Source organism: Monodelphis domestica, chromosome 1 (assembly GCF_027887165.1).
Source record: "Monodelphis domestica isolate mMonDom1 chromosome 1, mMonDom1.pri, whole genome shotgun sequence".
NCBI lineage: Eukaryota > Metazoa > Chordata > Mammalia > Didelphimorphia > Didelphidae > Monodelphis > Monodelphis domestica.
Genome location: NC_077227.1, coordinates 54087847 through 54100256, shown reverse-complemented (window position 1 = coordinate 54100256; position 12410 = coordinate 54087847). Strand labels below are relative to the sequence as shown.

The following is a 12410-nucleotide window of genomic DNA, read 5'->3' as shown; positions in this document are numbered from 1 at the left end:
ATCGAAAAAAAAGAAGTTGCCAGGTACTGTTAATCCAACTCCAATATAGCATCTCTCAAGTTCATGCCTTTCTTTCCACTTGTGCTGCCACTCTAATTTACCACTTCATTCTGGACTATTATAATAGTCTCTCAACTGAACTTTCTGCTTGCCTCTAATCCAACTCTAGCCAAGCTTCCAAAATAATTATTCTAATGTGTAGATCTTCTGATCATGTTGCTGCTCTGCTCTAGAATCTGTAATAGCTCTCTCTTGCCTAGTGGAAAAAAAGAAAACAGAAGCCTCGTCTAGGATTTCCCTTCACAATCAAGCTCCAAAGTATGTGGCTTCAGGCTCCTTTGTCCTCATCATCCTGCCTTGTTCCCCATATGTTCTCTCCAAACTGGGCCGCTGGCTGTTCCTTGCTCCCTGCCTCTGAGCATCTGTGCATGCCTTCCCTAACACAGGAATTTGCTCCCTTCTCCTCTCCAGCTATGAAATCCTCTCTGCCTTCAAGGCTCATCACTTCATCCAGGAAACTGTCTCTGATTGTCCAGCAGAAAATTCCTGCTCTTTCCTCATGCTTTTCTGGAGTGCTTTGTTTGGATCTCACTGATGAAATCACAGACCGTTAGTGTCAACAGACTGGAGAATAAACTCAGAGAGAACTCTGTAGAAACCAGGAGATGCTCTGCCATTGTTTGTGTAGGCTCTTCGTTAAGTCATGTGCTGTGTTTCACAAGAAGCTAATGTTGGCAATGAGGACCAAAGGCTTTTCTCTCTAGTTTTCTTTCACTTTTCTCACATTCACAGATAAGATTTAAGTTGGCCTTTTTGTTTCCTGTCTGTGGCATTCCATCTCCTATATTTATGCTTTTCCACAGATGGTTCATGCCTGGAATGGCATTACTTCTCCCTTCTGCCATTTAGGATCCCCAGATTATTTCAAGGATCAGCCCAAGCTTCCTGTTCCTCTCCTACCCTCTCACGTTGCCCTGGTTGTGATCTCTCCATCCTGAAATTACTTGGTGTATAATTTATATTTACTCACCCACAAATGTGTTATAACCCTAGCAGAATATAACCTCCTTGAGAACAGTGACTATTTCATTTCTGTCTTTTTCTCTCCAAGGTAGAGCAACAATGTTTTTCATGTAGTAGGTATGTCATGAATATATATATTGAACTGAGCTGAATTTCTAAAATTAAAAAATCTTCCCCATTGAATACTCTTCCCCCTAATTATCTCCCTCATCTCCGTGGAGCCACTGGTTAGGGTGATCTTTTTTAGCCTTAACTTAATCTATTTCTCTTTGAATTAAAAAAAAATCAGGAGAAAAGAAAAGGCTATCTTTTGTGCTAGGATCTTTGGCCTGATGATTTCTCTAAGACATGGAGAGTGGAAGAAATGAAATAAGGAAGCCCTGGATTCCTTTCAAATTGCCCATTTATCCCTCTTTTTCTGCTGCCCAGAGAGATAAAAATACCCTGGTGCCACTTTAGGAGAGAATTTCTTTAGGTAGTGCTTGACTGTCCCTATTCATCTAATCACAGTATAAACCAAGTCCTGCTCAAATTCTACCCCTCATCTGGCACAGCAAAAACATTCAGCACTGTTCTGCCTAGAGAACTCCCAGCATACTCTTTCCCCATTTCTTTTTACCCTTTCAGTCTTACCTTGATCTCCTGTGACTCCTGTGGCTTAAGCTATCATCCCCAAACAAATGACTCTAAAGCTTTATTCATAGCTTCAAACTTTCCCTTAGTGTCTGTCTGTCTGTCCTGTATATATAACTGCCTACTGGACCTCTTTCCTTTGTTGGCCAATTCCCAGCCTCAATGTTGGTTTCTTACCCAGGCAGGTTTGTTGGTCCGGACCCAAGATGGTTCCCTCAGAACAAGTGCATTCAGGATCTGAACAAGTACCATGGCAGTCCACCACATCACAGATGTCGTAGAAATCTGTAATAAGGCCAGAGACATCCAGTTTGTAAGGGGAAAGGACCTAGAGATTCTCGTTGACATAAAATCTCCTTGACTCCAGGGCTACTTTTGGATGTTTTCAAGAGGGCCGCCATGATGGTTTCAGGGCTTTCTGAATCCAGTAGAATTAGATAGATGATCATGGTTCCCTCAGCTTTCTTCTGAGGGTACCTATAGAGAAGCACTGACATTTCTGTCTTGTAGATACAGTCTCTAACCAAATTCAATATTTTCTCTTCTGTCATTTGTTAGGCTAAGGTGACAGAAAAAAATGATTATGAGAATGACTCGAAGGCATGATTCTCATTACTACCTCTTTAGCTACTGGAATGTCTCACAGACTGTTGACCCAGCAGGCTTAATTTTCTTATTAGAAATACCAGCTAGAAAGGATATATGCTACATGATCCCCAGGCAAACCGTTAACTAGAAATTCTGGCTCTCCGAGAAAAGTCAGATGAAGGGTGGTGACATGGGAACAATTAAATTCTGTTGGATGCAGTCAGATTGGGGAAATGGGGTGATCTATTTTTATGGAAGTAGGGGGAAGACACATGGAAAGGTGCTACACGATAGGACTCTCTAAGGTATTGTCCCAAGGAGGTAGTTGTACCACAAAGTGTGGTAGCAGCAGGCTACAAGACCATGATACAAGGATTAAGTGTGCCCTCTGATATCATCTATCTTCTGTCCCCTATAACAATGTCCCAGTCACTCTACCCTAGTTGTGGCTCTGTTCCCAAGAATCTTTAGAGGCTGAATTTATCATGGCGCCTTTCTCTTTTACTCTTTCTCTGATGCCAGTGACTCTTCTTCCCTAGTGGGAGAGGGAAAAACAAAGGGAAGTTACTTACGGCCACAGTAGGCATGAAAGCAGACACTGGGCTTAGTCAAACGGTAGACATAGTACCCTCCAGGACAGGCTTTGACATCCACGGTGTTGTTCCAGAGGCAGCAGTTTCCATTGAAACTGGCACAGGCTTGGCACTGCACGATGCCATCTGATTCTTGTGGGTGGTTGCCATTCAGCCAGATGGGTGCATGGGTGCCACAGTGGTTCTCTTGTATGCAGAAAGTGGGCATGGCATCTCCTGCCATGCCTGTGAAGCGGTACCATTCCCCATCGACATGACTGTCACAGGCAGGTTGACCATCATCCCCCCTTAGTTGGTGATCAGTATTCCTCCAGGGCTCATTCAAGCTAATGTAAGCAGAGCAGGGGTCCAGTGCTAGAAATGGAAAGAATGGCTCAAAGAATGTGTTTTATATGGATGAACTGAGTCTACTTAAATTTGCAAGACTTGATCTAGAATAAGTTTTAGTACTAGGGATGGGTTTTGTTAAAAGAGAAAACTCCTTTGAAGGTTTTTATGCAAAGAACAGGTATGGGGGGAACCCCCCAATAGTATGGTAGCACCAGGAATGCTTAGCCTAAGCCTTAGAGCCTAAGAATAGTAAGGGGACTAAACACCTAGTCAGAAAGAGATTATAGGGAGCCTTGTGGTGGAAATGAGGGTAGGACTGCTGGCTGCCATGTGATAGCTCCTTTGCCCATTACTATTTATGGGCAAGAGCTGAAAGGTTCAAGGGGAGAATTTATGGTTTGTAGTCACGAGGGAGAAGATGTTCTTCTTTTGGGTATGAGAATACAGATACACAGGATAGTGACCAGAACTCTTTCCTGATTATATCACCTTGGAAGCACCAAAACCTACAGATCCCCAAATTTAGTCACAAAAATCCAACTCTAACATAAAGTTCAAAGTCAAGAAATAGGCTGGAAAATCCACAAACAATAAAAAAAGAATCTGACCATAAAAAACCTTTCTGTTTTGTTTGGGTTTGGGGATTTATAATGATAGGGAAGCTCAAAACACAAACTCAGAGAAAGACAACATGGAAAAAATCTATAAGCAAAGCCTCAAAGAAAAATTCAGATTGGACTCAAAGAAGTTCAACAAAAATTCCCAGGAGAGCTAAAGTAAGCTATTTTTTAAAGATTAAAAAAAAGATTTTAAAAATCAATTAAGAGCAGCTGAAAAAAGATTGTGAAAACAAATGAGAGCAAAGCAAGAAAATTATGAAAAGAGATTTAACAGCTTGATAAAAATAACCAACTTCTAAACAACTCAATGGAGGGGTATATAGGAAAGCAGGAAACACTTAAACCTCACTATCATTAGAGCTAGTTCAAAGAGGGAGAAACACAAATACACTTGTACACGCACACAAACATCTGGATAGAGAAATTCATCTTATCCAACTGGGAAGTAGTAGGGGAAGGGACTAAGAGAAAGGGGGTGGTAATAAGAGGGAGTATAGATAAATGAAGGCAGTGATTAAAAGAAGAAAACCAAATTACCAATATCAAAAATTGAAAGGGCGAATGCACAACCAATGAAGATTAAATTAAGGCAATTACTAGGAGCTATTTTGTCCAACTATATGATAATAAAACTGACAATCTAAATGAAATAGATAAAAAAAATAAATCGCCCAGATTAACAAAAATAAAAATAATAAAATAATTCTATCTTGGAAAAAGAAATTGAACAAGTCATACATGAATTCCCTAAAGAAAAAAAACAATGGAGTCCAAATTAGTAGGGAACCAGGAAACTGGGGGTGGGGGGGGGGCTTTTCCAGCAAGTTTCTATGACAAAGGTTTCATTTCTCAAACAGATAGGGAACTGAGCCAAATTTCTTAAATCAAGAGCCCTTGATCAATTGACAAATGGTCAAAGAATTAAAAAAGGCACTTTACAGAAGAAGAAATCAAAGCTATCTGTAGTTAACATGAAAAAATGCTCTAAATCACCATTTCCATTTATTTATGTATTTAAATAACAAATTTCCACAAAAGTTTTCCAAAGTTACACATTCCAAATTGTCTCCCTCTCTTCTTCCCTCTCCCTTCCCACAGCTGGCAAGCAAGTCAATCTGGGTTACACATGTGTTATCACACAAAACATATTTCTATAATATCCATTTCTGTAACTGAATAATCTTATAAAACTAAAACCCCCAAACACATACCCAAATAAGTGATAAATCATATGGTTTCATCTGTAATCGTACTCCAACTGTTCTTTCTCTGGAAGTAAATAGCATTCTCTTTTACATAAGTCTCTCAGAATAGTCCTGGATCATTGAATTGATGTTAGTAGCAAAGTCTATCACATTTGATCTTTCCATTAAATTTCAGTTATTGTGTATAATGTTCTCTTGTTTCTGCTTATTTTACTCTGCATCAGTTCACCATCACCATCAGATATCACATTTTGTTCAGCCAGTCCCCAAATGATGCATATCCCTTAGTTTCCAATTCTTTGCCACCACAAAAAAGCACAGCTATAAATATTTTTGTACAAACAAGTCCTTTCCCATTTTCAAAATCTCTTTGGAATATAGACCTAGTAGTGGCATTATTGGATCAAATGGTATGCATACTTTTAAAATGCATGATTCCAAATTGCCTTCCAGAATGGTTGGATCAATTTACTACTCTACCAGCAATGCATTAGTTTCTCAACTTTGCTACATCCAACTTTATTATTTTCCTTTACTGACAGTATTATTTTCCAATATTGTCATATTGGCCCATCTGCTAGGTGTAAGATGGTACCTCAGAGTTGTATTAATTTGCATTTCTCTAATCAAGAAAGATTTAGAACATTTTTATATGATTATTGATAGCTTTGATTCTTTCATCTGAAAACTGCCTATTAATATCTTTTGACAATGGTATAATGTATAAATTGATAAATGTATCAATTGGGGAATGACTTGGATTCTTACAAATTTGACTTAGTTCTTTATATATTTGAGAAATTAGACCTTTATCAGAGAAACTTGTCATAAAAATGTCTCCCATTTTGTTGCTTCCCTTCTAATCCTGGTTGCATTGATTTTGTTTGTACAAAAACTTTTAAATTTAGTATAATCAAAATTATTCATTTTACATCTTGTAATGTTCTCTGTCTCTTGTTTGGTCATAAATTCTTCCCTTCTCCATAGATCCAATAGGTAAACTATTCTATGTTTCCCTAATTCACTTTTAATATCACTCTATATGTCTAAATCATATACCCACTAGTGATGGTAAACTATTTAGAGACCAAGGACCCAAACTGCAACCATAATATCACATGTGAGCCCCTTGTCTTACCCCAGACAGGGGAGAGAGGAAGTACTCCCACTGGACCACTGGGCAGAGGGGTAGGTGAAGTGAGAAATGTCCTCAGGCATGCATGGAGAGGAGGAAGGGATTAACCGCCTCTGGCATGCTCTAGCATGGTACCATTGGTTCACCAAAATGGATAGAGGGTATAAAATATAGATCTAAACTTAATTTTTGCCATACTATTTTCTAATTTTCCCAGCAGTTTTTATCAAATAGTGAATTCTTATCCTCAAAGTTTGGATCTTTGGGTTTATCAAACACTAGATTGCCGAGATCATTTACTCCTAATCTATTCTATTGATCCACCATTCTATTTCTCAGCCAATACCAGATTGTTTTGATGATCATTGCTTTAAAGTACAGTTTAAGATCTGGTACTGCTAGGCAACCATCCTTCACATTTTTTTTCATCAGTTCCCTTGATATTCTTGACCTTTTGACATAGTCAGTGGGGGTGGAGGTGTTCAGCCAGCATTCCTCCCTGTGTAGTTCTGCTTCTGGTTCCTCCTTATCTCATGAAAATCAACCCTCTCTGTCTACCTTTCAAGTTGTGTTCAGCAGGAGAGCCTCCTCACTTCATCTGCCTGTTAGTTTTTGACTTCTGTCATTTTGAAGCACGTTTTAAAGATTGATTTGGAAATGTCAAAGAAGTTTCATCTTTTACTGCTGCCAAGTCACCATCTTGGCTCTGCCCTCTCTAAATCACTATTGACTAGAGAAATGAGTATTGAAACAACTCTGAGGAACCACCTTACACTTATCAGCTTGGCTAACATGACAGAAAAGGAGAATATCAAATGCTGAAGGGAATGTGGAAAAATAGTTACAGAGATGCATTGTTGTTAGAGTTGTGAATGGGTACAATCATTCTGGAGAACAATTTGTAACTATGTCTAAAGGGCTAGAAAACTGTATATACTTTTTGACCTAGCAATACTGGATTTAGATCTGAATCCCAAAGATATACATACAAACACATATAAATATACAAAAAGAAAAATATTTCTACACTTATACAAATGTACAAAAATATATATAGAAGCTCTTTTTGTGGTGGAAAAAAATTGGAAACTGAGGAATGACTGAGCAAATTGTGGTATAGGATTGTGATGGAATACTATCATGCTATTAGAAATAGAGAAGAGGATGGAAAAACCAGGAAGACTTAGATGAACTGATGCAAAATAAAGTGAGCAGAAGTAGGAGAACAGTAACAGCAATACCAATCAACATTAATTACATTTTAATTTATAATAATTTAATTAACAGTAATATTAATTAACATTAATCACCTGGGAAAGACTTAGCTATTCTGATCAGTAGAATGATCCATGGCAATTCCAAAGGAATCAGAATGGAAAATGCCATCCACCTCCAGAGAGAGAGAACCAATGGACTCTGAGCAGATTGAAGTATTTTTTTAACTTTATTTTTTTTCTTCTTTCACAATATGACTTAAATGAAATACATTTTGCATGACTTCATATGTATAATGGTTATCATATTTCTTGCTTTCATGTGCCAAGGATGGACTGGAGAGAGGGAGAGAATTTGGAACTAAAAATACATTTTAAAAAAGGACCAAAATTCTGAAATCTACCTGAATACTAATTTTTAGATTTAGGCAGGTTTTTTATGACGCTATACCTTAAAACCTCTGTTCCTGCCCTACCTGGAGATGAAAAAGCATAAGAATTGAAGCCGATCTTATATATATATATATATAAGATCAATATATATATATATTCATATATATATGTATATATGTGAAAACCTCTGACACAGATCAAGTCATTGTCTCTGCTTTCTCTTCTCCCAAGATTATTAATATATATTTCATTAATATTTCCCTAGCAACCTTTTTGCTTAATTCTTTAAATGACTTCTTGATTGTCATTCTTTCACATCCAAGCCCAGGATTTGACTCTTACTAGGGTGGAATTGAGTAACAAATTTATAAAGCACATTAAACCTTCAAAAGGCTTTATATATATATATATATATATATATATATATATAAATTATTATTATTATTATTCCATTTGGACCTTATAACAACTTTGTTAATTAGGTATTATTTTAACATCTACAGCTTCCAGAGTTTCAGGTCACACAGTAGGCTTCAAAGGTAGGACCCAGGTGAGCTTATTCTAAGTTCACAGCTATCTGCATTATGTTACACCATTTCTCATTCCTTGCCCCACTAATGGGACAGTCAATCGGTTGATAGACAGGCATTTAATAACCATCTACCACGTGCCAGGTTCTGGGGGATACACATACAAAAGCATCATGGTCCCCCTTTAGGGGAATATGACACATTAACAGATAATATGCAGAAAAGATGCAGGATACATACAAATAAATAAAATATTAATTTCAGGAGGCACTAACAATTTGGGAAGAATTAAGAAAGATCTCTTCTAGGAGATAATAGTTGAATTTCCCCTTGAATGGAATTAAGGATTCCAAGAGGCAGAAGGTAGATAAAAGCCTCCATGTCACCCCGTGTAGTTCTGTGTATCTTCTTTGTGTTTTCATTTGTTAGAAACTGCAGTATTCTGTTTCTGACAGCTGCTCAGACTTTGGTCAGCTGTATTCTGTAGTTCCTTTTGTACCAGGCATTAGCTGGATTTCAAAAAGGAAACTGGTGAGTTGGCTGCTTTTCTAGAGCTTTTCCAGAGTCCCTAAAGATGACAGATGAAGAGCTAGGAGCTTATGAAGAGAATGTCTTAGAGACCCAGGAAGTAATGGCACACTGAATGCTTTTGTTTGCCTGATGTCTATGGCTGTCTCCTTCTACATTACTTTCTCCCAACCTTCTTTAGGAAAAAGCAAATTAAGCATATCTTTGCCATTTTTCTAATGTGGAGATTTGAGTCAAAATTAATGCCACGGTACAGTAAATGCCACTACTTCAAACCCCATGTATAGGAGCCCTGAGCTTTGGTCCCCTTGTTCCCCCCAAAATGCCTTGTGACCTTGCTGGTTCTATTCTGGGAATCTTAGCATCCTGCTCTGTGAATTATGTGTATAATGCCTGTCTTGGAGTGATTTTTAGTAATGCACTTAGTAAACTTCAAGATGGTACAGATGTGAGCCATTAGATAGTATTTACTGAATAGCCCTAACCCACCCCCCAACTGAAAGTGCCAAAGAGATAGTACTTGGCCCTTTCTAGTAGTGGCAAATGCATTTGCCTGATACCTCTGTAGGGAAAAGGTCTATTTATGTCTCTGGAATCTCTCCTAAGTTGTTTGAGTTTGATGCAAATAAACAGGAAGGAAAGGGGGCCAGGAGGGATGCAATGGCACCCAAGAGAGATGGTGAGTGACCAAGGAGGGTAAGAAAGGCAGATGTCAAGGTGTTTGGGGGGTGGGTTTGGGGGCAGGGAATGGGAATATCTGCAATCATAACACTTTAGGGTTCATCTCTATTGATCAAAGTGCTTCTAGCCTGATCTTAAGGACTCCAATAAATTGACCATTACTTCTTATCAACAAATTATCCCTGAGTTCCTACTCTAGATTTAGAGGCAGAAAAAATCTTGGAGATTATCCAGTCTATTTCCCTCCTAGGAAAAGTTTCAGCACTCTGGAATTAGTAGGATCTTCAAGACCATCCAATCCAACCAACTCCTACCTTCACAAAACACCTGTGAGAAGGGAATTTGTATTTTGATTTGATCAATCAGAGATTTAGACTTCTCTTCCATTTGTTTAGAATTTGGGTCAATCAGCAACCAGGGAATTGATTCCATAGGTACTGCCCCCTGGGTGGTGCCAGGCTAATTCAGGAATTGTGATTGGTTCCTGTGGGGTGATATGGGAAAGCTAGAGGGTGAAAGGAACGGCATATAAGATGAGACCCTGCAAGAAGTGTGTGTGTGTGAGAGAGATTGTTTCTGAGGCTGAGATTTGGAGATGGACTCTGGGTTGTTGGGCTTTAGGTTGATAGGCTAGGTAATTCTTTACCTCCATTCTTTATTTCCCTCTCATTATCTTCACTATAATAAAGCTATTAGAGCTATTAACAGTCTTGGGACTTAAGGGTTAATTTCCAGAAATGGCGACCACAACTTTTTTTACTCTTATAATTTAGTCAAACCCATTCTAGCCATTACACACACCCCAGGTATTCTTTAGGGATTTCAAACTTGAAATGTTCAAAATAGAATCCATCATCTTCCACTAAAATGCCTCCTTCTTCAAATCCTGCTATTTCCGTTGAGAATGTCATTATCCTTCTAGTGTCCCAGGTTCTAAACCTCAGAGTCACTGGTGTTGCTTTCCTTTTCCTCACTACCTGTTGCTAATTAGTTGTACAACATCTTCACAGCCATCCCTTTCTTCCCATTCAAATCAATCAATAAACATTTATTAAGCACCTTCTGTGTGCCAAACACAGTCATTACTCCAGATCAGACCCTTAATAATAACAGTAGCTAGAATTTATAGAGAGCTTTAGGTTTGCAAAGCACTACAAATATAATCTTATTTTATCTTAACAGCACTGACAGGCAAGGGATTTTAATATTCCCATTTTACAGAAGAGGAAACTGAAACAGGCAGAGATTAATTGACTTGCTCACACACACAAGTAGTGAGGGCCTGAGGTTGAATTTGAACTCAAGTTTTCCTGACTTCAAGGCTATGGTCCTACCTCTTATCTGCTCTCTCTTAGGCTCTAGCTTTCTAATTAGTAGCCTTACTTCCATTCTCTTTTCTCTCTTATTTATGCTCTACACAGCTACAGAAGCATCTTCTGAAAGCACAATTCTGACCATGAATTCTTCTGCTTGAGGATTGTCTGTGGCTCTCTCTTGTCTCTAGAATAAGATCAAAATCCCCCTGCTTTGGAGACAAGATTAGGTTCTATTTTCCCAGCCAATTTCCCTCGCCTTGGGTCTTGCATCAAGGTCTGGAGTTGCTCCAAGGGATTTTATAAGAGTTGGCTTACAGTTCCACTTGTACCAGGTAAGAATATATGAGGAAAAGTCAGGGTCAAAGAAAGTGATGTATCTGGGTCCGGACAGTCCTTAGGATAGGGCTCCGAGGCCCTAGAAAAAACAGTCCTCATCCTCATATTGGGGATTAGCTAAACAAACTAGTACATGAACATAAGGAATATTATTGTGCTCTAAGAAATAAGACCTCTAAGAACTGACCATGCAGAGCAGGTTTAGGAGAATAAGATACACAATGACAACAGCCTTATGGGGAAAACAGCTTTGTGAGATTTTAGAACTCTGGTGTGATGAGAGATCAGGAGTCTAAAGGAATAATGATAAATATACCACTTGCCTCCCATCAGGGGTGATAAACTTAAAATGCAGAAACATATCTTTTCAGACCTGAAAAATGTGGGATTTTATTTTCTGGGATAGGAAGCTATGTATTTTTAAAAATTGCTCTGTGTGTGTGTGTGTGTGTGTGTGTGTGTGAGAGAGAGAGAGAGAGAGAGAGAGAGAGACAAACAGACAGACAGACAGACAGAGACAGAGAGACAGACAAAGAGACAGAAAGAGACAGAGAGACAGAGACAGAGACAGAGACAGAGAGAGAGAGAAGAAGGGAGAAAAAGACAGAGAGAAAGAGTAAGAGGGGAGAGAGGGAGGGACAGAAAAAGGAGAGAAAGAAAGAAGAGAGTGAGAAGAGAGAGGGAGGGAGGGAAATAGTGGAAGTGAAGAATTAATTTAAACAAATTAAAAGAAAACACACTGCGTTAAATTCCTGTCCTATTTTGCCTAAAAACAATGCAGAGATGTTAACACCTTCCTTTTAACATTTTTCTTTCAAGTCATGGGGGTGATGACTTGGCTTAAGAGCTATTTGTTCTGAACCCATCTAGAAATGAGTGGAGCAGCCAGACTTGTGGCGATTCCGGAGGTTTAGAAAAGAGGCCGGGTTGGTGTACCTGTACTGTACAAGCCAGCTCCCACAGGCCATCAGGGATTGGAGAAACCTCAAGGCCGTTCCTCCAGCTGACATTGCGGGATTCTGAATCTGGCTCTTAGAAGGCTGCTTATATCATTGAGTGGCAACAAACTCAGGATACGATCCCCCCCCCCATGCACTCACCTATTGGCAACACTGGCATGACTCTGGTGAAAAGGCAGAGTGCCAAAGGCAGCACCTGGAACATACTGTTGACCATGCTGAAGGAGCCCAGCATCCTGGAAGCGCCTTTTCTTCTTTCTCCTGTGCTCCTGCACCCTCATTCAGTTTTAGTTTTTGAGACCTCTGCTCTCAAGAGCAGAGACTTT

General features: G+C 39.0%; 1 protein-coding gene across 1 annotated transcript in view; it reads right to left on the bottom strand.

Annotated features, from left to right (window-relative positions):
• The window catches only part of OIT3 (oncoprotein induced transcript 3), a 41028-nt gene extending 28618 nt beyond the window's left edge, over window positions 1–12410 (bottom strand). The window contains exons 1-3 of the mRNA XM_001363465.5: window positions 12226–12410; window positions 2817–3191; window positions 1834–1941 (exon numbers count right to left, since the gene is read on the bottom strand). Coding sequence (XP_001363502.4) covers window positions 1834–1941; window positions 2817–3191; window positions 12226–12319 — 577 coding nt within the window. The 5' untranslated portion in view covers window positions 12320–12410. The remainder of the gene's footprint in view (window positions 1–1833; window positions 1942–2816; window positions 3192–12225) is intronic.